Below are 24,394 nucleotides of genomic sequence, written 5' to 3' on the forward strand. Positions count from 1 at the left end.
AGATGTGCGTTTTTAGATGAGGACCAAATGATGGCCCAGCCGTACTGTGACACTTGCTTAGTTCAACTATAATAGTTGCCTTCTATCTTCTTGTCTCATCCCAGGACCGTATACCATGCCTGACATGCGCAACAGCACATGATCCAAGTGTCATGGAATGCTTTCCAAGCATCACAAAACCGTACCTTAGAGAACGTTTTCCTGGGAAATTGTATCTCAACAACCCCCCCCCCCTTTGTTCGCTGTCAATGACAATAAATCCTGAAAGTGATTAGTAGAGCTGGAGCCATTAACCAATTATATTGCCTTTAATCCCAGCACTTGGGAGGCAGAGCCAGGCAGATCTCTGTGAGTTCGAGGCCAGCCTGGTCTACAAAGTGAGTTCCAGGAAAGGCACAAAACTACACAGAGAAACCCTGTCTCAGAAAAAAACATATGCATATATATATATATGTTTTTTGCATATATATGCTGCATATATATATGCAGCCTACACAAACATTCACATTTTTGGAGAGAGATCAAAGAGAGCTGGGTGTGCACCTACAGTTTTTCTACAGTGGCTTCGGAAGGCCTTCTCCTCACCCCCAGGCCTGCCGCAGGAGTCGGAGAGAGGTCTACTTCTGAGTGGTGGTCCTCACTGCTTCTCTCTCTACCTCTTTAGGTGGAGGGGCTGCAAAAGTATGATCTGTAGGTCTGTGTTCTGAACTGTTTCTTTTGGGGCGATCCTGCTGCATCTTCTCTTTGACCCTTAACATTATACAACCTCCATTAGAAACTCTTATGGCTAAAAAGAAAAAGAAAAAAAAATGAGTCTTCACTGGAAACCAACTACTTACTCTGATGCCTAACGTTACCTGTTAGGTGGTGAGAGCAGATGGTGCCCACTTGCACAGAACACCCTCCATCAGGAAGGAGCTCCAAGTCCTAGATCCCCTTTGTCTCCTGTACTTCATTGAGAACCCTGAGCCTGCTGTTCAACAGGACCCAGAAACTATTTAGCTATTGGCCAGTCCATTGGGCGGTCCTGAGGCTATCAGTCTAGTGAAGTACACCAGACAAAGGAAATGGATACAGTGTGACAAGTGTTGCTGTCCTGAGGATATCAGTCTAGTGAAGTACACCAGACAAAGGAAATGGATACAGTGTGACAAGTGTTGCGGGACATTAGAGATGCCAGGGAAACACTGTAGATAGAGCTAAAGGGGGCGGGGTGGGGTGGTGGGGTGGGGGGAGAAAGGTCTCCAAAATGCTGTTCCTAGTGTTTTCTTTCTTAAAAAGAAAGAAGAAAGGGGTCATCTCTTTGAAAACTTTAGTCTATGAAGTAAAAGCGAAAATACACAGAAATAAAACAGACATGGAGTAAGATAAAGCAGACAATCGAGACTAGGGTGGGGGACAGGAAGCATCTCAGGCAGGAGATGAGCTCAGAGAACAACCGGAGGAGGGACAGTGACCGGATGATGAGATACAGCGGGAGGCTCAGCAGCACCCACTGGTCCAGGGCACTCCCGTTTGACATTCACCCTGTAATAATACTAAAATAGGCTCTGGGCGAAACCGTGGGCAGGGCATGCTTGGCATCCACCCAGGTGCCATACCCCACCCCCAGGGTTCTGACTGATCTCAGGCCTTGTTCTCAGAGTACCCAGGGTGTCCAGCATCCTCTGCACTGTGACCTCCAGGGTTTCTCCTCCATACACTCCATACACATGCCTGATGATATGCAGCAGGAGTCTGAGTGGAGCACCCCGGGGCCTTTGCTTTAAGAAGAAATGGGACTTGACCCACTAAGTGGATGCTTTGCATTTATTATTTTATTTTATTTCAACACATTCTCTTAAGAACTTTTACGCCAAAGTACCCTTTAGAAAAGAAAAGCTCCATAATGAGATTTTCAGTGTTTCGTCTTTTGTATCCAGATGTGACTTGCTTGGTTTGCTTTTCTTTGAAGTGCCGAGGAGGCCAGTGCAGAGCAGAGCCTGATATTTATTTTTATTGGTTTCACAGCAGGCTAACTTTTCCCAGTCTTTATCACCAGACCCAGAGACCAGAAACAAGGGCAGCGCAGGTCTGCACACTTCAAAATGTGCAGAGCTCTGCAAACCAAGGCTCCTACAGGGATCCACAATAAAGATGAAGAGTGAGCGGCCGGGAGACCCAGGTGGGAAACAACAGCCATGGCACAGCTGGCGTTTTGGCTGGGTTCAATCCCTGTGTATAGTCGGAGTTGCCCCCTTTTGGCATTACTAGGCCCTGCACTCAGTAGCACACCCTGCCTTCCTCACAGTGGATGCTTCTAGACATTGCCAAGTTTCCCACGGGGGAGGGCAGGGCCAGGTGGTTTGCTTAAGAACCCCTGAGCATTCCCAGGCATCACCACTCCTGAGATCTCTGGTGGGCTGCTCCATGGGTGTGCAGGGCCTACTTATCTCCTATCCAGGCCGCTCTGGTTGGTACCGACATCTTCAGTGTAGACAGCAGCCCGAGCTCCACTGCCTGGATAATCTAGTAATTCTCAAGGCTGCTTCTCCCTATTATCAGTGATCCTAAAAACAGTTCCTTTAGGGGTGTTTTGTTATTCTAAAATCTGAAAAAGCAATCAAGGTTGCCAGTCTCCTTTCTTTCTGATAAAATTGTCTCGGCTGCCACCTATCTAGAAATCTGAGATTTTGAAGCTCTGTGCTATTTCCCTTTCAAGGACTGACAACCTAAAACAGTGGGTCTCAGCCTTCCTAATGCTGAGACCCTTTAACACAGTTCCTCATGTGGTGGTGACCCCCAACCACAAAATTATTTTTGTTGCTACTTCATGACTGTAATTTTGCTACTGTTATGAATCATAATGTAAATATCTGTGCTTTCTGATGATTTTAGGCAACCCTGTGAAAGAATAGTTCAACCCCCTTAAGGGTTGTGACCCACAGGTTGAGAAAACTGACCTAGAGGCTATATTTTGGGATCTACATTCATTTACCAGGGTTGGGTAAGTCACTGGTTGTTTTGAGACAGTCTCACTATATTGCTCAGACTGGCTTTGAACTCTCAATTCTCCTAGCTTGACCCTGAGTGACTAGAACTATAAGGCACAAACCATCACACTGAGTTAGGGTTACCAATTGACAGATTCTTTGAGGAAGATTAGGCCTGTCTCTCTCTATTTTCTTTTGAAGGCCTGGGGATCCCTAGAGAGCTGCTGGTCTTCGGTCTGTATTAGAAGTCCAAAGAAGTTGGTTCTAGTATTGACAAAGTATGCTGCAGCAACAGGCTAGAGAACGTGACAGTGAGCATGAGGGCAAGAGCAGGCAAGGAGCACTTTTCTTTTTCCATTGTCCTTTATCTGAGCTCCCACCAGAAGCTGCCGTCCACATTTAGGGTGGGTCTTTCTGCTTCAGATAATCTGATCAAGAGTCAATAGTTCTTAAAAGCCTCAGAAACAAGTGGATTTAGGAATGAGCTCATCATTTATAATATCCCTCACAAGAGCACCTAGAGGCTTGCGTTTCGTTGATTCCAGGTGGAGTCAAGTTGACAATTAGGGGAGGGCACTCAATCCTCAGCATGCTCCTGAGCCTCTACCACCCACAGGACAGTCCCCTTGGAGGGGACAGTAAGCAGCAGAACTGTGACTTTCCACAAGCCCAAAAGACTGTCCTGTTAGCCATCTTCCCTTTGAATAAAGTCATCATGAAGTCCCGGGTCCCATACCCAGCTCTGCATAAAACTGGGTGTGGAAGTATCCACACCTGTAATCCCAGCACTATGAAGGTAGAGGTAGGCGGAGGGGAAGTTTAAGGTCACTTCAGTTACCTAGCAAGTGTGAGGTTGGCTGAGGTTATGTGAAGGCCCCTGAGAGAGAGAGAGACAAAGAAGGAAAGAAAACTATGAGAGGGGGATGGGTTGGGAAAGAGGAGGGAAGAGAGGAGCCAGCACTTCACCCCTGCTGCTTTCCAGTGGGCATCTATTTCCTGGTGTCTTGCTGGCTTGCCTCATGTGCCTGTGTGGCGTTCTATGCATCTGCCCCTCTGAACAATCTGGAGTTTGTCCCAACGTAAGGATTCAAACTCTAAACCACTGTGACCATAGGCCTGTAACAACAAATACACAGCAAAATTAAATAAAAATTGCATTTTGAGGGATAAAATTTGGCAATCTGTATTAAAAGCTTTAGAGATATGTGTATTTTATGGCCTAATAATTCCATTTTAAGAGTCAACACTTCTTTTAAAAAGCCTCAGAAATAAGTGGAACCGGGAATAAGCATTTATAATATTAGTATGTATACAATGCAAACATAGCCAATAAAATAGAACCACTAGAAGTCATACCTATATTCACATAAGCAGTTCTAAGAACATTTTCTAAAAACAACTGATGAAAATGTCCGTTGTAACCCAGGCAGTGACACAATCATGTTGCAAAATAGGATAAACTCTACAGTCACAATTCTATAAAGTATATTACAATGTACACGAAAAGTAAACAGAAATAAAACATACCCGAAGGTTAGTAGAGTTGACTGCTGAGTAGCACCGCTGTGGGTAATTTTACTAACTTGTATTTTCCACGTCTTTGTGGTGACTTTGTGATAAAGTTTTAATTCTTTAACTAGCAAATTACAAAAAAAAAAAAATGCGTAAGACATTTTAAAGTTGTTTTTTAAGCCTGTGTGTCCCATCCTAACTTTTTTACAAACTCCTTAAAGGACAGGTTGCATCTTGGGCTTCTTCTTCCCTCTTTCTATGTGCTCTCTAGTAACAAGTGTTCTATGGTGTAACTGATAATCAGTTCCCTCTCTCTCTGAACCTATCCTATCTTCTACCAACTGCCATAGAAAAACCCTCGCTGCGCCTCAAAAACAGTGTAAGTTCTTGTTGTCAGTCCTACCCGTTAGATTTAACGTTAACTGCTTCATCACAGTTTGGGACTGGTCGCTTTTCATCCGGCCTGGGCTGGGCTGGGCTGTGCGTTCAGAGTTCGCTACTCCAGGCCGGGACCACCCACAACCTGGCAACTAAGGCAGGCAGGTGGAGCCCAATCGGATCAAGCCTGGGGTGCTTCTCATTACCGTGCTTATAAGGAATCCACCAAACACCCCTTTCCCGGGCCGATCGATCGCTGTGGGGAAGGCAAAACCATGAGCCCAGGCAATGGCCCAGAGCTTCCTTTGGAAGCGCACCAGGTGGGGGCGTGGCGGGGGAGGGTCCTGATAGGCGGGGCGCTGGGGGCGGGGCGCCGGGGGCGGGGCGCCGGGGGCGGGGCCCGGGGGAGGCGTCCCATAGCTCCTCCCGCGCGCGGCCCCTGGAGTCCCCGAGGCGCGCGGCCAGCCCAGCTCCGGCCCGCCTCACACCGTGCAGCCCGGGCGCCCTAGCGAGCGCGGGCCCGGCGCCGGGCCCGGGCAGACGGCCGGGGGCGTCTCCGCCGAGACTCTCTCCGTGGCCCCTGAGAGGCGAGGGCGAAGGCTGAGTGGGGCCGAAATCATGAACCGGAGTTTTCACAAGTCTCAGACCCTACGCTTCTACGACTGCAGCGCCGTGGAAGTCAAGAGCAAGGTAAGTGCCCGAGGCCCACCGTGGCGGTCTGCACTCGTCCCCCTGGCAAATGAATGGGGCACCCCGCGGAGGGAAACTGGAGCGGTGTGGGAGGCGACCGGCGTCGACAACTTTGGAGCTTGGGCGCTGCATGCCTCTGCGCAGGGTCCGTGGGATGTGCTCCGGGACCCCGGCGGTCCTCCCTGCTCCCTGTGCGAACACAAAGCCCGGCGGCCGAGGGCCATAGGACAGTCGATGCAGGCTCGGAACCCGCTCCACGAGAGCTGCTCTTTTGTTCCACGAACTAGAGACGACCCGGGCGCGCCACACGTTGGAGGGGAGGGCTGTGTTTCCGGGGCGATCTAGGAGCCGAGGCTGCTGGGTTTCGGGTCGTGGAGGGGTCTTTGGGGGCCAGAAGCAGGAGGGGGGGCCTGGCTGCATCGCCTATTTGACTGTGAGGAGCAGACTGGCGGTCGACTCCCAGATCAGGGCCCTGGCCCAGCCCCCAGTTTGGCGCTGGGTACCAGACCCGGAGCCCTAGGCGTCCTCTACCCCCAGGCCCAGACCCCTTAATCATACACACCTGGCTCAGATCCAGTCTTCCCCGACCCAGCCCTGAACACCCTTCCTATCCAGACATCTTTCCCAGACGCTCCCCCAGCTTAGATCCTTCAGGTCCCTAGGGTGCCGGGACCCAGAAATTCCCATCTGGGCCAAGCTCCCAGACCAGACTGCAATCCGCTACGGGGCGCGACCCCAGCGCAGACTCAGACCCCCTGGGCGCGCCTAGGCCCCTCCCGCTGCTTGTGCCTAGGCAGAGCGTGCCCGAACTTGCGGGTCGCCTTGTGTCTGGATAATTGGCTGATAGGATCTGGCGCTTCTCCCCTCTGCGGAGGCGGCTCCTTCCCTGCAGACGCTTTAGTCTGGGAGGGTCTACAGTGTGGACCCTGCGGGATGGAGAAGGAGCTGCTGCTGCTCCGGGTCGGGTGGGAGAAGTCCCTCGAGGCTTTTACTGACTAGGAGATAAGCAGCCTAGTTTCTGTGGCGTTCTGGGTGAAGAAGGCGGGGCTGCCAAAATGGTCCAGGTCACCAAGGGTTGAGTTTTCACCAATGCTTCTTATGGGCCTAAGGCCTGTGATCCGTTCGTCTGCTCTCCAGGGAGGTAGGTGGTGCATCGCCGGACTGCTGACCAGCCCCAATGAATCTTTTGGTGTAAGATTTTCAGGGTGTGTGTAGAGGACCAGGGAAGGAGCAGTCCCTCAGCAACAGCAGCAGGGCATCATCGCAGACTCACTGTGATGAATTGCAGGGACTCCTCATTTGGGGACTCTCTTACTTATAATGAGACCCTACCCTGCTTCCAAATGCTAATTCCCTGACCCTTGCCCCACACCCATCCCCTCTGTTGCCCAGGAGTGCTCCCAAACTCCCGCACTCATGGACCCGTGAAGTTAGGGCCCTCAGTCCAGCAGGAGGTTGAAACGATTGCTCATTTCTTCAGCACTGCAATATGGCAGCCACTCCGTTTCCTTAAACTTTTTTTTTTGAGATGATTGTACATTCACAAGTTGCGGCCAGAGAGAATACCGAAATCTGAGGTCACTTTGCCCAGCCTACTGTGATATTGACCTCTTGTGTGAGTAGACCGGGATCTTACTAGGGTTTTGTGTGCTCGCTTGTGTGCGCACACAGGTGTGCACACTGGTGTGACTGCCAACACGGTGAAGGCTCAGAGCCATCCATCACACAGGATCCTTCCTGACCACCGAGTGTGGACTGATTAGTACTAAACACTCAGTTCTGGTGCTCAGCAGCTCTGCGTGGCACAGCACATTATCAAACTCAAAATGAGGCTGTGGGACAGATCTGGAGGAAATGCCCTCACCAGGCCTTATCCTGCAGTTCTGGGCTGTGGTCCATGCAGGGCTGTTAGGGGAGGAGAGGCCACCTGCCTTTATTTCCTGGAGTGTTAGCCCAACTGCCTCGTCCAGCTCTGCTTAGTAGAGAAATGCTACCCCCTGGCTTTGAGCTCAGATGCTGTCTTGAGTGGAGTAAATGGCGCAGCTGAAGTTTGTTTGGACTTGAGGGACATTGGAGGGCCCACACTGACCGAGGCAGCACTGGGATGGCCGTGGCACACTCCCCACCCACAACGTGGCATACTCATTGTTTGTCCAGAGTGTCCCGTGCGGCTCTTCCCTCCATGCCTTCCCACACTCCTCCCACTTTGTAGTTGATATGTGTGACTGTGGTGTCCATCTCTGCAGGGAAGGGCCTTTGTCACACTGCTGGAGGCAGGACTTCATATCAGCGAGAGGACTTCATGCAACTTGACCATAGAACTACCCTACCGTGGTTTTGCTTGGTGAAATGGCAGCCTGGGAGCTAAGCGCACCCACGTTTTGCCACCTCTCTACCTTCGGGGGTTTGCAGCAAGTCATTTAGTTTCCCTATCTCAGTCATCTCATCTGTAGCATGGGTGTTCTCTCTGAGCCGCTCGCCTCCCGAGATGAAATGTAGCAGTGGGGGTGAGGGCATGTTGGAAACTCCAGCATGCACACCCACAGTCGTGAGGATCCAGCACCACAGATCAAGGTCCTGCAGCACTGTAAGATGCCTGGCCTGAAAATCGCCACACATCCTCCCCAAACTGTGATCCTCCGTCATCTGCCACCGCTGGCCAGTTCCTGGGCATGCCGGGTGTGTCTGCAGAGGGCACAGGTTCTTGGCCTGGTGGCTGGCCCCCATTTGACGTCCCCCTACCCTGAAGTCTTTAATCTAGCTCATCAGCTCTGCCTCTCCAGAGCATGCGCACTTCTGACTTCCTGCTTCTGCCTGCCCTTCTCTCTCCTTTGGCTTTTACCTCTCCCCTCCTAAGACCTGCAGCCAGAAGGGGGGAGAAGGGCAGACGCCTAGCTGCTTTGAAGGATAGATAGCAAGCTGTCGGGATTGGGGACTGGCAGGGGGCAGGGTGGGTGTCAGAGGGTACAGTTTTCACCCATCATGTCCTAACTCAAGCCTTTTGCCTCCTCCGTATCATCAGCCGTACTACCATCTGCTTGAAAAGCCTGAAAGGCATAGCAGGCCCTTCCACCTCAGGAGCGTCTCAGTTCCTGAATTAAATGAGTTAGGCTTCCAGGTTCTTTTCTACACTGTGTGGTGTCCGTTCACACCTGGTGTGGCCTGGGCCCCTAAACCGGAGTCTGTGCTTTCCCCCACTTGAGAGGCTTGTCCTAGACTGTCCCCCTTCTGCAAAGCCGTTCTGAAGGGTCCCACACCAAACCAGGCTCTCCTCGTTTTAAGGCATCCCTCTGATGCCCGCTCTGTGTTCAGTTTTCCGTCTTGTTCATGCCTCCCTAAAGACAGTCGAAGCTGGGTGTGGGGATTCTGTCCACAGATGAACTTCTCTTAAGTGTTGTTGCCTCATGGCCTTCTGATGGCACATGCATGTGTGCACACGTCACATTATGGTTTCTAAAATTAGCATCACAAAGACATATTACATAGTCTACTTCCGGTCTGGCAATATATTATAAATGTTTCTTCATGTCATTAATATTTTTAGAAGACTTTTAAAAAAATGACTACATAGTATTATTATATCTCATGTCTAAACCAAAATTAATTTAACCAATATCTTGTTTGAGTGTCTGCCTGTTTTTCCCATACTAAACTGTGCTGTGAACCATATTGAAGTATTTATATGAAGCTTATATAAAATATACAACATAAGGCAAATGAAAGTTATTGGATGCATTAAATCAGTACAGAACTCTGTGTATTCAAAATTACTTGAGAGAAAGATGAACACATTTTTGCAGCTTTGAATACATAGTTAGTCAATGTTTAGGCCGATGAGATAGCCCAGTAGTGAAGGCACTTGCCAAGCAAGCCTGACCTCTCCAGTTCGATCCCCGGAATCCACATAAAGGTGGAAGCAGAGAATAACTCCACAAAGTTGCTCTCTGACCTACACACACACACACACACACACACACACACACACACACACACACACACACACACCATGGCATGCACACCACTGTTCTCTCACACACATATCCTGCACATGCAATAACTTTTTAAAAATTAAATGTTCTGAGAAATCTCCTCAGCTATCTTCAATGTGCTGTTTGACATTGATTCACTATCCTCCCCCAATCCTTTTTTTCTCCCTCTTTCAAGCTCTGGACACTTTCTCATTGGTGGTATCTTACTGTTTTAATTTGTATATTCCTTGAGATGTCAATGAACTGGAAACTCACATGTGATAGCGTGCTCTTTGTCCATCTTGTTTTAGCTGCCTGGTTTTATCCGGTATCCTCTTCCCGTTCTCTTTGTGTTGATGTTTGGGAGCCGCTTATCTATAGAGGGTCCCACCAGAGCAGGTGAGACTGATCTTCCAGGTTCTCAATGGAGCTGGTGTCCTTTCGCTGGCATAGCCTGGCTCAGACATTAACCTGGGCCCCTGGGAGGGCATGAGTGTGAGTAGCACCTTGATGGCCTGGATGATCATGTGCTGGCTGGCAAAGTTCTGCTGTGGACAGCTGGGCACACCGTGTTTTCTGTCAGCATGTCTCCTCCGATCCCCAAGATCTTATCTCTAGCTGAGCCTGTTGGCTGCCATGGCCCTGCAGGGACCCACCCTTCCATCTGGCATGAGACAGCAGGTGGGATGGAACCTGGGCCAGGCCTCCCTGTTGGATGGCTGAGGCCTTGCCTCCTGTGGGCCAGTTGAGAACTGCCTGGACACGGTTTGACTCACCTGTATGTCAGCTACACCCTTTTGAGATTCTGGTTTGTTGTATTTGCACGTATGTGTTTCAACAGGTTCTGGGACTTGGTTTGAGAAGTTGCGTTCAGAAGAGGCTCTTGACAGGGACCCAAGTGGGATGTTAGTCTGGGGACCACGGATGGTGTCACTGCCCCCAGAAGTTTTCCCACCTTCTCTGGGTGTCTGGCCGGGGGCTTCTATATCTTGCTAGGGAGTTAAGTCATTGCCTGGGACCTGGGGTGTTCCAGATACTGGGCTGGGGTTCTTCCAAGTTTGGAGAAGGGAAGGGTGTCAGAAATTGGGAGATGGAACCTTCCAGGGTCTCAGAAGCGCTACCATCTGTGCCGTGTGTCTAGATTGGCATAGGAGAGGTGCGCCCTGGCTTGAAAGGGTCTCCACCATTAAGGGAGCCTGAAATGACAGCAGCAGGACACACTTTGTCCAACTGACCGTTTACATGACAAATCCTCATGCTTACTGGCTCCCCACTTCCTTTTGGCTGTAAATCTGGGACCCAAGGTGGCAGTGTTATACTCCTTTGTAGCCCCTCAGCTTCTTCCCAGCACACTTCTAAGCCCTGCTCTGAGGCTGTCCTGACCCACTGGGGATGTAAAACAGGGCACGTATGACGTACTGCCCTCTGTGCAAAGGGTCCCATTCTAAAGCATTTAACACTTAGTTAACACATCCAACGCATGTGTGAAATATGTGCCAGACGTGGTCCCAAATTCGTTGACATTACAAGAAGACATTCATTAGTCCCCATCATGACCCATAAAATGGGCTCTTCTATCACTTCCACTATGTACAAGGGGACCTTGAACTCCTGACAGCTCCTTTGTCCTGCCCAGTCTCTAACAGGTTCTGAAACTCAGTCGATGCCATAACAGCTTATGGCCACTAGTGGGGACGGCTCAGAGCTCTCCTTAGGGACTGTCAAGTCATGAAATCCAGACCAGGATACAGACACCGCAGCCCAGTTCCCCCATTTTGTACAAGAGACCCTAGCTCTCTGGATGCTGGCACAGTGTTCTAGTTTCCCACATGGGGCGAGATGTCCCTGGTTCTTCAGGTCTAGAGCTCATGGAAACAGCTGGGAATGTGAGTCCTTTGATCTTAAGATGTTTGCTTTTCCTTGTACTGTGGAAGAAGGTTCTTGATACATGTCCTCAAGGGAAACCTCTCTTCAGTGGCTAGCTATAAAATGCCGACCCTGCAGATACTCGGGGGGGGGGGGGGGCGTTGCTCTTCTACTGGGCAACTACTATGTGTCAGGGATGGAGACCATGTTGGGGGTACAAAGACAAGACAGCAGACACCGTGTCCACTGTTATCAGCTGAGGGCAGATTTGGATGAGGTGGCATGTGGCGGGCGGGGTGAGAGGGGGGCGGCGTCCTTCATCCTATTATTTGAAGTGTCACCTGTCCCCAACCTCACATTTATGTGAAGCCAGAGGTCAGCAGCCCAGCTGTCTTGTCACCGTGCCTGGCCTCTGGGAATGCCCTCATCTGTTCTTTGCATCTGTGGGGGGTTCTCTGTACCAGCTCTTGAGTCCAGAGCCCTTGGGCTGTTGGGCGCCAGTCTTCTTGTTTGGAGTTCTTTACTCCTCCCAGGGCATGCACATCATGTTGAGCATTTTAGAAGACCAGCCCCGAAAGTCACTGGCAGGTCATGTCTTCATTATAATTCAGCATTAGCCTGCGAAGTTGTACATATATATAGTACACATCCAATAAATGCTTACTGATTGAGATGAGAAACAGATGGGTTTTCCTTACAGCTCTGACTTCAGACTACTTTAAAAACTCTGCTTTCTGAAGGTGGCGAGCAGCTCTCCTGTCCCTAGGGAGATAGCTGATGCTAGTGCAGTGGACAGAAGGAGAACAGACTCTAGACAGAGCAGAGAAACTTGGGAACTTAAACATCCATTTTGCTCTTCCTGCTGTTGATACCTTCAGGCTTCCGTTTATGTGGGACTGTGTCTCCAAGGTTCAGCCTGACCCACTTGTCCATAGCAGATCCACCCAGTGCACCGGACCCACCCCTTGGGCATGAGAGGAGCCTTGCTTCTTCCTGCAGTGGGTGTGTTGGCAGTCACTTGAGGCTGCTTCCTCCTGACTGTGCTACCAATAGGGTGGATAAACTGTTGTACTGGGCTGAGGTATAGGAGCTTGCTTTCTATACCTACAATGTTTGAAAGCGCCCACTGTGCAGCATCTCATCTGAGTGCAGGGCCTCCTGTATGGACCACCTACATCCAGTTTGTGGCTTGTCTGCTACCGTGACCTGTCCAGTGACCTTCCAACAAACCGAGACTGTGCCAGGTGGTGTGGCATGAGTTAGGGCTAGCCCACCCCCCAAGATGTATAAAATGCTGATGCTGTGTGTGTGTGTCTGATTTTACTACTTTTCAGGTTTTTTGTCTGACATGCCACAGTTCTGAAGTTCTGAGGAACTGAACTGCATCTCATTAGGTATTTGTAAATCAAGAAAAGTCTGTGTTTTTTTTGCCGAGTTTTGGGAACCCACTGCTGATATGTGAGCCAAGAGGCTCTTGTTACGCTTCACAGTGGTGAATGGTCGCCTCTGCACTTGGATTTCCATTAGTTTCCAGCAGTAGGTCATTCAGAGACCCCTGTGGCTAGCAGGGTGTTATGGCTGAATGTGACATGACGTGAATGAATGAGGACTAGCCTGGGCCACATACAGCAGATCGTAGGCCATCCTCTGTGGTATTTATTCTTCACGTATGGGGAAGGTTGGACCATCTTCCTTTGAAAATGGAGTTAGTATATGAGGAATGAAGGTTCCATAGCAGACTCACGCTTGGTAGTCCATGGAACCTGGAGAGCCAAGATCTTGCACTCTACCTTAACTCCAGGGCGAGCCTGGGTCTCCCTGGATGTGAGTCATACACACTTGCGGGTGTTGAGGCTTCATGTCTTGTGAGTATGTCAGAGCACCATGGGATTTCTCTGCTCCTCTTCAGGGTCCTGGCTGTTGAGTAAATACATGTGTGTTTTGTTTCACTTTATTGTATTACTGTGCTTGTCAACGCTAGATTTGACCTTCCAGGATCACAGCTCCCCACTCCGCCTCTGCTTCTCAGACAGAATAGATGAGGCAGAGGTGCCCAGGCCCAGAAACCTCCCCTCAGGTGGCTTTTTGAGGGAAACGTGATGCTATAGAAAGACCCTCGGAGAGGCTATTATGAAAGGGAACTTTGAGGGCCACACGTGCTATTGTTTTGGGGTGGTCAGCTGTTGCAGAGGAATTTAGCAATGAAAGTAATGTTAGTGTCCTGTTCTCCATGGCTCCAGGGCCTACGCCACTAGCTGCCCCCACCCCCGGACAGCCAGGCTAGCCTCACTCCCTCAGTGTTCTGAAATAGCAGGGGGTTGCTAGGGGACAAATAAACCTGTCTGCCTGCAGCATGGTCCCTTGCAAGGAAGAGGAGGTGCACCTGCTCCTGACATCATACCCGGCCAGTCAGCACCATTACTGACAGAGATGAGAAAGGAGAGAGACGATGTGGTTTCTCCCTGAGGGTGAGCCTGAGAAGTTGATGTTGAATGTTGGAGCCAGTATGGGACCATCTCATAGGCTCAGTTTGGTCTAAAAACTATACACAGGTGCTCCTTTTGTTACAGACGGGAGTATTTGCTGGAAGGTGACCCTAATGAGTCCGAGCAAGCAATTGCCTGACCTACCACTGTTTCCTAGGGTTGTGACCCCGTTGTCAGTGGGTGAGATGGAGCTGGAAGGGACCTAGAGGTGCCTTTCTCAGCCCAGGCAGTAGTCCCAGCCTGACCCAAGATTAACGCCTGGTGCTTAGTGGATAGGATCTGCTCAAGGAACATGATCAAGTCTGTGAGAGAAGCAGTCACATAGACACACACATGTGCAAAGTCTAGGTGTCACCTACTCCAGCTTGAACGAGTCTGATGGTTATAGCCTTGGGTAACAACTGTGCCAGGCCTCTTTCTGGGCACTTGGCATACAGGGTTCTGTTGATACTCAAAACACCTTACAGAGTATTGTTCTTCCACTGTGGCAATGAGGACCCCGAGGCTCAGCAAGGACATGAACTCATGACAAAACCATTAAGCCATGTGTGTTCAAGTCCAGAATTTGAGTTGCAACATCATCCTGAACCATCCAGTTCCATGGTCCATGATTCCACTTCCTGGGAAACAGACAACACCTGGCTGCTGAGGTCACTATCCACCCAGCTCCCTCCCTGCTGCCTCCCGGACATGTGTTCAGGGCCGGGCTGCTTCCTAAATGGCCTCCTGTATCCTGTGAGGTCCCCTCTCCTCAGCAGCCCGAGCCTTTGATCCTGCCTGTTAGCACAGCATGGGCGCTTCAGCCCTGCGTGCAGTGTGCCTGGCGGATGCGAGGAGCACAGACTTGGAGCATCACCATTTCCTTCAGCAATACTGCAGCAGGCTCTCTGCAGCAGGATTACTGGGAGTATCACTGGGTCCTCCAGACCCTGACGTAGCAGATGCCCATTGAATCACACAGCTGGGAGGAAAGGCCACTACCTACCCAAAGCATCAAGCTCTGGTCTCTCATAGTATTATATATATATATGTTGTTTGATTTTGAAAAATAGCGCTGAAGAATAGCCACTTTATAGCAATGGAAGGGACGGGCCTAATAAGCCAGGCATTGCTCAGATGTTAGGAGATGCAGCTCAGCTGATGAAGAACAGTGCCCAGCCCATAGCACAAGCTTCCCCAAATGGTCTGTCCTAAATGCTGCAGGAGTTTGCAGGTTGGTTCATGGGGCGGGCTGAGTGACAGCCCTGTGAGAGCCTTGAGATGCTTGTACACCTTCTCAGGCCTGCAGAGTGCAAGCCGCTCCGGGATGTCTTGCTCTCCTCCCACACTCTGAGCACAGAACGAGCCTTCCAGTCGGATCCTCACAGACCCTGTAAAGAGCTGCTCTTCATTCCTGCCCACCAAGGAGTCTAAGACCCAGAGTTACGAAGCCAGGGCAGGGAGCAGAGCCGGGAGCTGGCGTACTCCTGAGTCTGGTGCTTTCCAGCCTGACTCTGTTGTCTGAACCTGTGCTGTGAGTCACCGGGACCAGCCCGCATCCCTTGCGCAGCTCCCAGCCTGCAGAGTGCCTGACTCTTCCACATTTCTTAAGCACAGGTCAGACTGTTTCCTCTATAACCAGGGTTCTCACTGTGGATTTACAGTTCAGGAAAGTCCCGTGGAGGTGGAGACAGATGAGCAGCTACGTTCACACCCCACCTACCTAGAGCCTGTGTTTGCCCGGCTCCCAGGCACCCTACTTCCTCCCTGGCAGCCGCTCTTGCCCATGCCAGTCCCTTGCTTCAGACCTCCCCTCCCACCTATACCCGTCCTCGTCTCTGACTGTCCAATCAGAATGATCTCAGGCCCTCCTGTAATCTGGCCTCAGCTCCTTCATTACTAGCCTTAGGACTGAGCAGGTCAATGAATCCCTCTAGATCAGCGGTTCTCAGCCTTCCCAATGCTGCGGCCTTTCATTATAGTTCCTCATGTTGTAGTGACCCCCCAACCATAAGATTATTTTTGTTGCTACTTCATAACTGTAATTTTGCTACTGTTATGAATCATAATGTAAATATCTGATATGCATCCCTGTGGGGGTCATGACCCACAGGTTGGAAACCACTAGGTCTTACTCTCTTGGCCTATAAAATGGGGCAGTGGTACCTCTCCCCGAGTGGACTTGCTATAGGATTGAAGTGTACTCAGAGGCTGCCTGGCAGTGACTTAGTCATCTCCATCATGCTTGTTTGTCTCAGGCCTCTGGTCCCAGTCCTGGCTGCGTTGGGTCCCCAGTATAGAGTACCTGTGTGAACCAGGGTGCAGGCCTTCCCGCAAAGGCGCATGGCCTCCCAGATGGAGCCCAAGCCAAGCGAGGGTTCCTGGCCCCAAAGTCGCCCTGGGCAGTCTCGTGCACCCTGTGGTGCTGGTCCAGGCAGTAATGCAGGTGTGACAGTTGTGCCATCATCACCCTGCATGGCAGTGGGAGAACAGAGCACAGGAAAGGACCAAGCACCACCCTGCCTGACTCACAGATTTATGACCCAATTTTAAAATGTGTCCCAGTATGTCATCCAGAGCATCATCTATGGTGTCTCTATTATCTTCCTATTGTCTATCCATCCATCCATCCATCCATCCATCCATCCACCCATCCATCCATCCATCCATCCATCCATCCATCCATCCATCCATCTATCCATTCATCCACCCACCTCCCCACCCACCCACCCACCTACCTACCTACCTATCACATCCTACCCTGCTTCAAGTTGGAATATATGACTCTGATCCAGGTTCTTTCTCCTTAACAAATCCTGTTCCAGCCACGTCTCTAATAGTCCAAGTCAAGTCTCTGCCATAACCCAGGTAGAGCCATCATTGACCCTGCCTGACCTTCCTCTGGAGTTAGGTTGTTGTGACACTGCGACCCATCTCCATGAACAGTGGGAACATCAGAGACATCCAGAGGGCCTTGGCTTGTACTGACTGATGGCTGCCTTCCTGGCCTTTCCCTACAGCACCTAACAGAGGGCAGGGTCCCCTGTGTCTGGCCACACTGCCCTTCAGCTTGTACCATAGATGAGATGTATATTCCCCAATCTCCTTACCTGATGATTTACTTGCTTTACACACCCAGTTTAAATGAAGGCCTGGGTTCTCGGTCACTCCCCTGGCATTTCTCAGTGTGTAATTATGCGCTGCATGTGTGACTACTGATTGACATCCTGCTGGTCAGCAAACCTTCAGCCACATGAAGGCAGATCCATAGACTCACCCCAGCTCAGGGCTAGACATAGTAGACATTATGTGAAATTTTCTTGAATGAACAAATACTGAAAAATAGACTATAATTGTGACTGGCTGTTGACAGCCCTGGTTGTCGGTCTTGAAAGTACAGCTGAAGGCCAGTGATCTAGCTGAGATGACAGTGTGATTGCATGGGATGCACAATGCGAGTTTGATTCTCAGCACCAAATAAACTAGGCATGGTGGTACATGCCTACAATCCTAGGGTTGGTAAGTGGAGGCAGGAGAATTAAATATTCAAGGTCATCCTTGGCTACATAGCAAATCCAAGGCCAACCTGGGATACATGACTTTCTGTCTCACAAATAAGGAATGATAAAGGGAAATGTACCTCTGTTTTGTCTCTTACAACGCTGCATTCATTGTTCCCAGAGGCCCGGGTACTGGTGCTGTTTGCTCCACATCACTCCCAGGAGCAGGAGTCCATGCATCCTAAAGCCATGCCTGGGGTCAGCAGGATTTCTCTCTCAGAGACCCCTAGGCCAGGCTTTGCTCCTTTGTTTTGTGTCAGAATACCTTTTACCTAATCAGAATCACAGGGCGCACTCGCACTGAGTCCTTTTTCTCGAATATTGTAAAGAAGTCCCTGAATTCTCTTTTAACCCTTTGAAAACACCACTTGCATTTGGCTTCATCTGGTAGTTCTGTCTACAGCTATGGCTGTTTTAGTCTGTTTGAGTTGGTTCGTTTACTGGTTCCACTTTTCATTGCTGTAAATATAATTGATGAGTTATTTGTGGGAATTTTGAGATGCTTCTGGTTACATGAGACTGTCCTCATTTGCAGAGCCCTATAGGGGAGTGCCTGTTCCAGGCGGAGGAGCCTACAAGGGTGGGTCTTGCCAGGAGAGGCCTGAGGGAAAGAGGGTTATAGAGCAGGGCCTTGAACAGCTCAGCTATAAGGGTGGGTCCTTGCAGGACCAGGCCTTGTAGACTTGGGGCAGGAACAGCATCCAGAGTTGTAGGACAGATTGTGTTTGGTTTATAGGGTTATTCTCGTGTAGAAAGGTGGACGGGCTTTTCATTCACAATAAACCTTACAGTTCAAGAGAGTGAGCGAGGCCTCTGCTCTGGTCTTGGCTAGGATAAGAGTGAGAACCACATGGGTCCCTCTCGAGTAGGAGGGAGTCTGATGGCAATGTCTCAGTGAGACCAGATGCTTCCCCCGGGGTCCAGAGCAGCTGGTGGAAGAGACCTAACTAGGTGGCCTCTCTCCTCTCAATTACCTCATTCATTCTCCTGTGCCTCTGAGAGGTCCTAGCCTGCTGGGAGCCCCTCTGTAGGGTGCCTGAAGTCCTTGGATCTAGGTAATTGAATCTAGGTGGAGTTTCATTTATAGGTACCAAATGCCGGAGAGAAAAGAGACCCTTTCCTAGGTTTTCCAAGCCTAGGTCACAGATGTGCATTCTAACACTGGCCCACTATGGCGCCTTCCTTGACTACCTCCCGTCTGCCGTCTTATTCCTCTGGGGCTCTGTTGGGTATGCAGGTCAGCCAGTGCCATTCCAGCGAGGCTGATGTCCCTCCTGCTCCACGCTGGGAACAGATACAAGGAGAATAATTTCAGTCAGAGGAGACCTATCTGGGACTCTCAGGGGTGCCTCCCCTCTGAGGTGGGAGGGAGAGGCCAGAAAGCGACACTTCGGGCTATGGGAGCCAGAGAGGGCGTCCACAAGCAGGCAGCGCTTCGGGTAATCTTGGGCAATCTGGACACTGTGAGCAACACCCTGTCCCAGGTGGGAGAGACAGATGGTTCACAGGTGCAGTCTGCTGAGGCCAAAGCCGAGGAGGCAACTGGAGAAACAGGGCTGAAGAGCGGGCCGCAGGTGGGGGGTATGGAGCCCTTCCTAGAGAAGCAGCTGTGAAGGAGTAGGAGCCTGAGTCATCCCAGCCAGAACCAACCGGCTTTGGGGGTGGCGGCGGGGGGGGGGGGACGACACTATGGCTCTGCTGCCTGTGGCCTCGAAGACCATAGAGTTCCCCCACGTCTGTCTTTCCCACGATCCTCATTGGCTCCTAACTCACGCACAGTTGGCTGTTTTCTACTTCATGCTGCCTGCCTTCCGTAGGGTTTCCTGAGGGCTGCCGTTTCCTCTCTGGGCCCTTTCCTATCCTAAGTGTGTGGGATGGCATCTGGGCACCAAGGTGCCCTGAGAATATTCTCTGGATGAATGAAGGTAGGGCTATGCAGTGCATGCCCGTTTGCCCATTCAGCAAGTGGTTTTGGATGCTCTTGTATGCTGAGTCCTTGAGTGGTTAAAATGGAGACCATGTCTTTCTTTTAGGACTCTGAAGCACAACACAAGAAGAACCTGGTTCAGTGAATAAGCTCCTACACAGAGTGGAAGGGTCAAATAAAGAAAGGTGTATCCCCCCCCCCATCCCAAAGGACATTCTGTGAGAGTGGCCCGGCCCTCCCTCAGCCCTGATGGCTCAGTGGTTCCCGCTCAGCCCTGTGACACAACATCCTCAGTGCTCTCTTCCTCGTGTCTAGTTAGGAGGACAGGGCTGTGGTGGAAGGTAGCCTCAGAGTTCCCAGGAGATGCCTGCCTGCGGCATGTGTATGATACAGTCCACAGTTGAGGGTGACCTGGGGCCACCACCCAGGTTAGCCAAAAGCCAATGAGAATGCCACAGCAATTCACTCTGTTTCCTTCTTGGGTAATTTTTGGAAACAAAGCCTCTTTTTTTTTTTTTTTTTTTTTTTTTTTTTTTTTTTTTTTTTTTTTCCAGGTAAGTACCTAATACCTCCAGGCGGCTCAGAGGTACAGCTGTAGTCACTTGGCTCTGTTTCTTATTATTCTTGAATTTACAGCTATTCTTTGAAACATTGCCTCCTTGTTTTTGCCAGCATATTGGCTGGCACGTGGCTTCAGAAGGGTAGAGGATTTGGGGAATGGATGTGCACCCAGCAGGGCTAGTGGAACCCACTGCCTGCGAGAAACGTGGATCTCTTTCACAGCTTTCTCATCCCATCTTGCTTTATGGTCTCCTAAGCCAGCGCCAGCTTACAGCCTTACAGACTTTCTGGCTTAAAGCTCATTAGCAGGCTTAATTCATTAATTCAGTCAAGATTTGTGCATCTGCCGTATGCTTCTCATCCGTGGTGAGGTAGGGCAGCTCCTGCTACTTTCTAGTGTCGATTAACTGTTTAAAATTTGTGACTGCTTGGGTTTTGAGAGGTGAACTGGTCCCCGAGCCAACTCTGGCTGGTATAGACCATTCACTGATACCCAGACCGTCAGCAACCCTTTCCTGGTCAGTATGACATAGATGATGTCCTGTCCCGTGTGCACCTTAGGAAGGCAGCAGCCAAGTACAGATAGCCCTTCTCAAGTCGAAGGGCTCATGTCAGTGTCCCCTCCAAAGCACCGTAACAAGCATTTTCACAATAGAGCAAGTCAGTGAGAAAAGTATAACCTTGTGGGTAGATAGAGTGCTACTATTGTTTAGAAAAGAAGACTGGATGAGGTGATACTTGCCTTGAGCCCAGGATTCCAGAGGTGGGGGCAAGAAGATCACGAATTCAAGACCCCCAGGGCTGCATCTCAAGACTGTCGAAGGGAAAGAGAGAGAAGGGAAGACTTTACCTTCTTTGCGTAAAATCTTTTGAAGACCACATCATCGCTGGAATCATTGATTGCTTGGGGAAGAGGACATGGGTGGCAGTGGGTCCTGAGTCCCTTTTGAGTTTAGAATTATATGATTGTATCCCTACTTAAACCATGAAGAAACGCAAACCACATACTATGTGATCTTCATTTTAAAGAAGAGCGCTTGCTAGACACTCCTGGGAGAGGCATTCTGGCCATATCCAGCGGGCACTTCTGTACGGCTGGTGATGTCTCCATCTGTCACACATCTCTGTGGGACCCTTGAGAGGCATCAGGGACAGCCTGTCTTCAGGAGGTATCTTGAATGAAACTGGCTTCTTTGGCTTTACCTGAAACTCCTGTGCTTGTCACACATGTGGTCCATGTCTCTGGCCAGCTCAGAGACAAACAGTGACTTAGCTTGGGTGCAGAAGGAGGAACATTTTTCAAAAGTGGAATAGTTTGAGGAAATCAAAGACATAGGATGACGGAAAGCCAGTCAGAAATTCGTGCTGTTTGATTTTTATTCTGCCCTTTTGGTGAAAACTGACTTGAAAAGGGAGGTGATCTCCTGGACAGCCAGATCCTGGCAGAGAATGAGAGACCAAGGGTGAGTCCTTCCACCGCTTGAGTTTGGAGATGGTACATCTCCCCGTAACAGCCAGAGAGCAAAGGTATTGTGTGGGTCTCCGGTCCCCGAATAGCTATTCAGAACAGGACAATCAAATGATGGATTTGGTAGAAGACCTTCCTTCTGGCACGCCACAAGACCCAGTGGGCTCAGACCCATGAAGCCTCCATCTGTCGGGAGACAACAGCATGTAAGGGCAGTGCTGTTGCTGGTTCTCATCCCTCTGAACGTGGCAAGGATCAGCTTGAGGGTGGTAGCCAGCCAGCTTACAAGAGATGCCAAACCAGGGGCATGCGGCTCACCAGGAATGGTATCCAGCCAGAGGTGCACTTTGTTCAGCAAGAAGTGTTTTTTAATTATTTTTCAACATGTGCATGTGAATACAGGTGCCTGCAGAGGCCAGAGGTATTGGGTCCCCCTGGAGTTACAGATGGTTACGAGCTGCCAGATGAAGTCAGGTCCTCTGGAAGAGCAGTACATGCTCTTAGGCTCTGAGCCATCTCTCCAGCCCGCTCAGCAAGATGCTTTTCAGTGAAAATAGTATCCGCATAAATTTGACATGAAGTGTATGGACCATGTATTAGTTGCTTTTTATCACAGTGTTAAAATGTTTGAACAAAACTTAAAAAGAGAAGCCGTTTATTTTGGGTCAGGGTTTGAGAGTACTCAGTCCATGCTTGGCTAGCTCTGGACCGATAGCAAGATGGAGCGTCATGGTCGAAGGATGGGACAGGGTAGAGTTGCTCACTTTATGGCAGCTAGGAAGCAGAGACACAGAAAGAGGGAACACATAGGACAAGAAAAACCCCACACAGCTACACTCTTGATCTGTACTCCCTAAGCAGGCCCCGTGATTGGTTATATCAGGGCCTTCATGACCTGTCAGCTTAAAAAAGCCCCATCAATTGGCAACCCAGCCTTTAACTCATGAACCTTCAGGGGCCATTTTTAGATTGTTTTCTAAACCTATGTTTTCAGCAATAAGAGAAATGTGTGGGCTGTTGGCTACCAGTGGCCACAGTTGGTGCTTCAGGAAGAACAAAGTACGAGTCAAGACTTAAGGATCCCATTTCCAGGCAGCCTGGATTGGGGCGAGTCTCTCATGCTCTCTGAGCCATCGCTGGAGGGCCTTGTAAAGTAGTAGCCTTCTGAGAGGTGAGAAGCTTTCAGTTTAGTTCAGGCCATGAAGATAGCTGAGCAGACCTGAAGAACACACTGTAGTGAGTCCGACTCTGCTGACCCTAAGACACCCCCATGTCGATGACTCTAGAACCATCCATGCTCTCAGTTAAATGTGTTTCCGCATGGAATGCGTGTGTCTAACTATGATATGTTAAGTTTACTTTTCTCCTGAAGTATCAAGAAAAATTAAATCCCAGTGATGTCTTTTAGCCTGGAAAGTAAGGAAGTGCAGTTGGCAGTGATGATGAATTACCCCGGGATATATGTGGAATAATGAAGATAGAGTCAAATGACCAGAGCCCTATGACTCCAGAAACACCATTTCTAGACGTTCGTTTCTGAATTAGGGAAGACCAGAGGAACTTGTGCAGTTTGGGGTCAGGGTGGAGACAGGAGTGTGAGGGAAAAGGCAAGTTCCACCCTGTTCGGAGCACCTGTCCTCCGACCTCCTTTCTCTTCAACACCCTGGGACCCATTCAAACAGGAAAAGCTGGCCTTGCCAGCTGAGCTGGCCCAATCCTCACAGCCCATACCTCCTTCCAAAGGCCCAGCAGTCATGGGGCCTGGTCTTCCCTGATCTCTTAACTGTGCATGTTCTCTTAATTGTGTGCTGACAAGTGCTAGACCCCAGTCTGGTGGGGCTCCCTGCTTACTGGAATAGAGCCGGAGCCTCCATGTGTAGCACAGGTCCGGTGCCTCCCTACAGATTTCCATGTTTCTCATCACAGCTTCCAATGAGCCTTTCTAGGAGGCTGTTTTACAAACATAATCTTTAAGGTCAGCTCTTCTAAATAACAGCTGTAGACACTATAATTAATATGAAGTTCACACCTATAAATTGTAAAATTCAGTGGTTTTTAATAGTCTGAGTTGCACGGTCATTACCACTATCTAATTTTAGAACATTCTCTTCACCCAGACAGAACCCCTGAGACCATGCCCACCAACAACACTAATTCTTTCCTCCCTTCAGCCCACAGAATCATTTCCATATTACACTTTTTGTCTCTACTGATGATAACGTGTTATAACCATATGTGGTCATAATGTGTAAGTAGAATATACAACAAATGGCCTTTCGTGTCTTTTTTCCCTCTTAGGATAATATTTTCAAGGTCCTCCAGCCTGTAACATACGTTGTATGCCCTGGCGGTCACTTGATGGACGCTTGTGTTGTTTTCATTTTCAAAACAGTGTTGTTACAAACATTTGTATACAATTTTTTTTTTTTGCATGGGTATATGTACTCATCTCTTTGAGTATACACCTAGGAGGGAAATGGTCATTCAAGTAGCAACTCTGTTTAACACTCTATGGAACTGCCCAACTGTTTGCCAACCATTGAAATCCTATCAAAGAGGCAAGCAGCTTCGTAGTCCTCCGCATTCTCGCTACTATGTTTTCCATTTTTTTTATTATTATAGTCATTTAAATAGTTTCGAAACAGTAACTTAATTAGATTTCCACTACTATCATAAAATATCTGAGGCAAATCACTTATAAAGAGAAAGGTTTATTTTGGCTTTTTATTCTGGAAGTTCTGATCCAAAATCATGGTCTGAGCCTGTAGCGAGGCAGCAGATGATGAGGAGCATATGGCAGAGTAAACCACTTAGCTCATGAGCCAGGAAGCAAAAATAAACATCTGGGGTCCTAGAGTCTCTCTTGAGGGGATGCCCCCAATGAACTAAGGATCTCTCACCAGACTCCACCTCCTTGCAAGTTCATGTGGACCTTGGAAGACACCCATCTAAACTGTAGGAGTGACTCATTATAGTCTTTTGCAAGCTTGGAGTTTATAGAGTGAGAGTGCATGCTTAGATTTAAGT

At 49.6% G+C, this 24,394-nt stretch overlaps 1 protein-coding gene and 1 long non-coding RNA gene across 2 annotated transcripts in view; one reads left to right on the top strand and one right to left on the bottom strand.

Annotated features, from left to right (window-relative positions):
• Positions 1–555: 555 nt before the first annotated feature.
• On the bottom strand, positions 556–5,168 carry LOC107400819 (uncharacterized). The gene is made up of 3 exons (XR_013045934.1): positions 4,888–5,168; positions 3,747–3,849; positions 556–787 (listed from the first exon to the last, which is right to left on the bottom strand). It is a non-coding gene; the product is annotated as an uncharacterized LOC107400819 (long non-coding RNA).
• A 140-nt stretch (positions 5,169–5,308) lies between these two features.
• The window catches only part of Pard6g (par-6 family cell polarity regulator gamma), a 69,549-nt gene continuing 50,463 nt past the window's right edge, over positions 5,309–24,394 (top strand). Inside the window, exon 1 of the mRNA XM_006973863.3 lies at positions 5,309–5,552. Coding sequence (XP_006973925.1) covers positions 5,481–5,552 — 72 coding nt within the window. The 5' untranslated portion in view covers positions 5,309–5,480. The remainder of the gene's footprint in view (positions 5,553–24,394) is intronic.

Source organism: Peromyscus maniculatus, chromosome 19 (assembly GCF_049852395.1).
Source record: "Peromyscus maniculatus bairdii isolate BWxNUB_F1_BW_parent chromosome 19, HU_Pman_BW_mat_3.1, whole genome shotgun sequence".
In the NCBI taxonomy this organism is placed as follows: domain Eukaryota; kingdom Metazoa; phylum Chordata; class Mammalia; order Rodentia; family Cricetidae; genus Peromyscus; species Peromyscus maniculatus.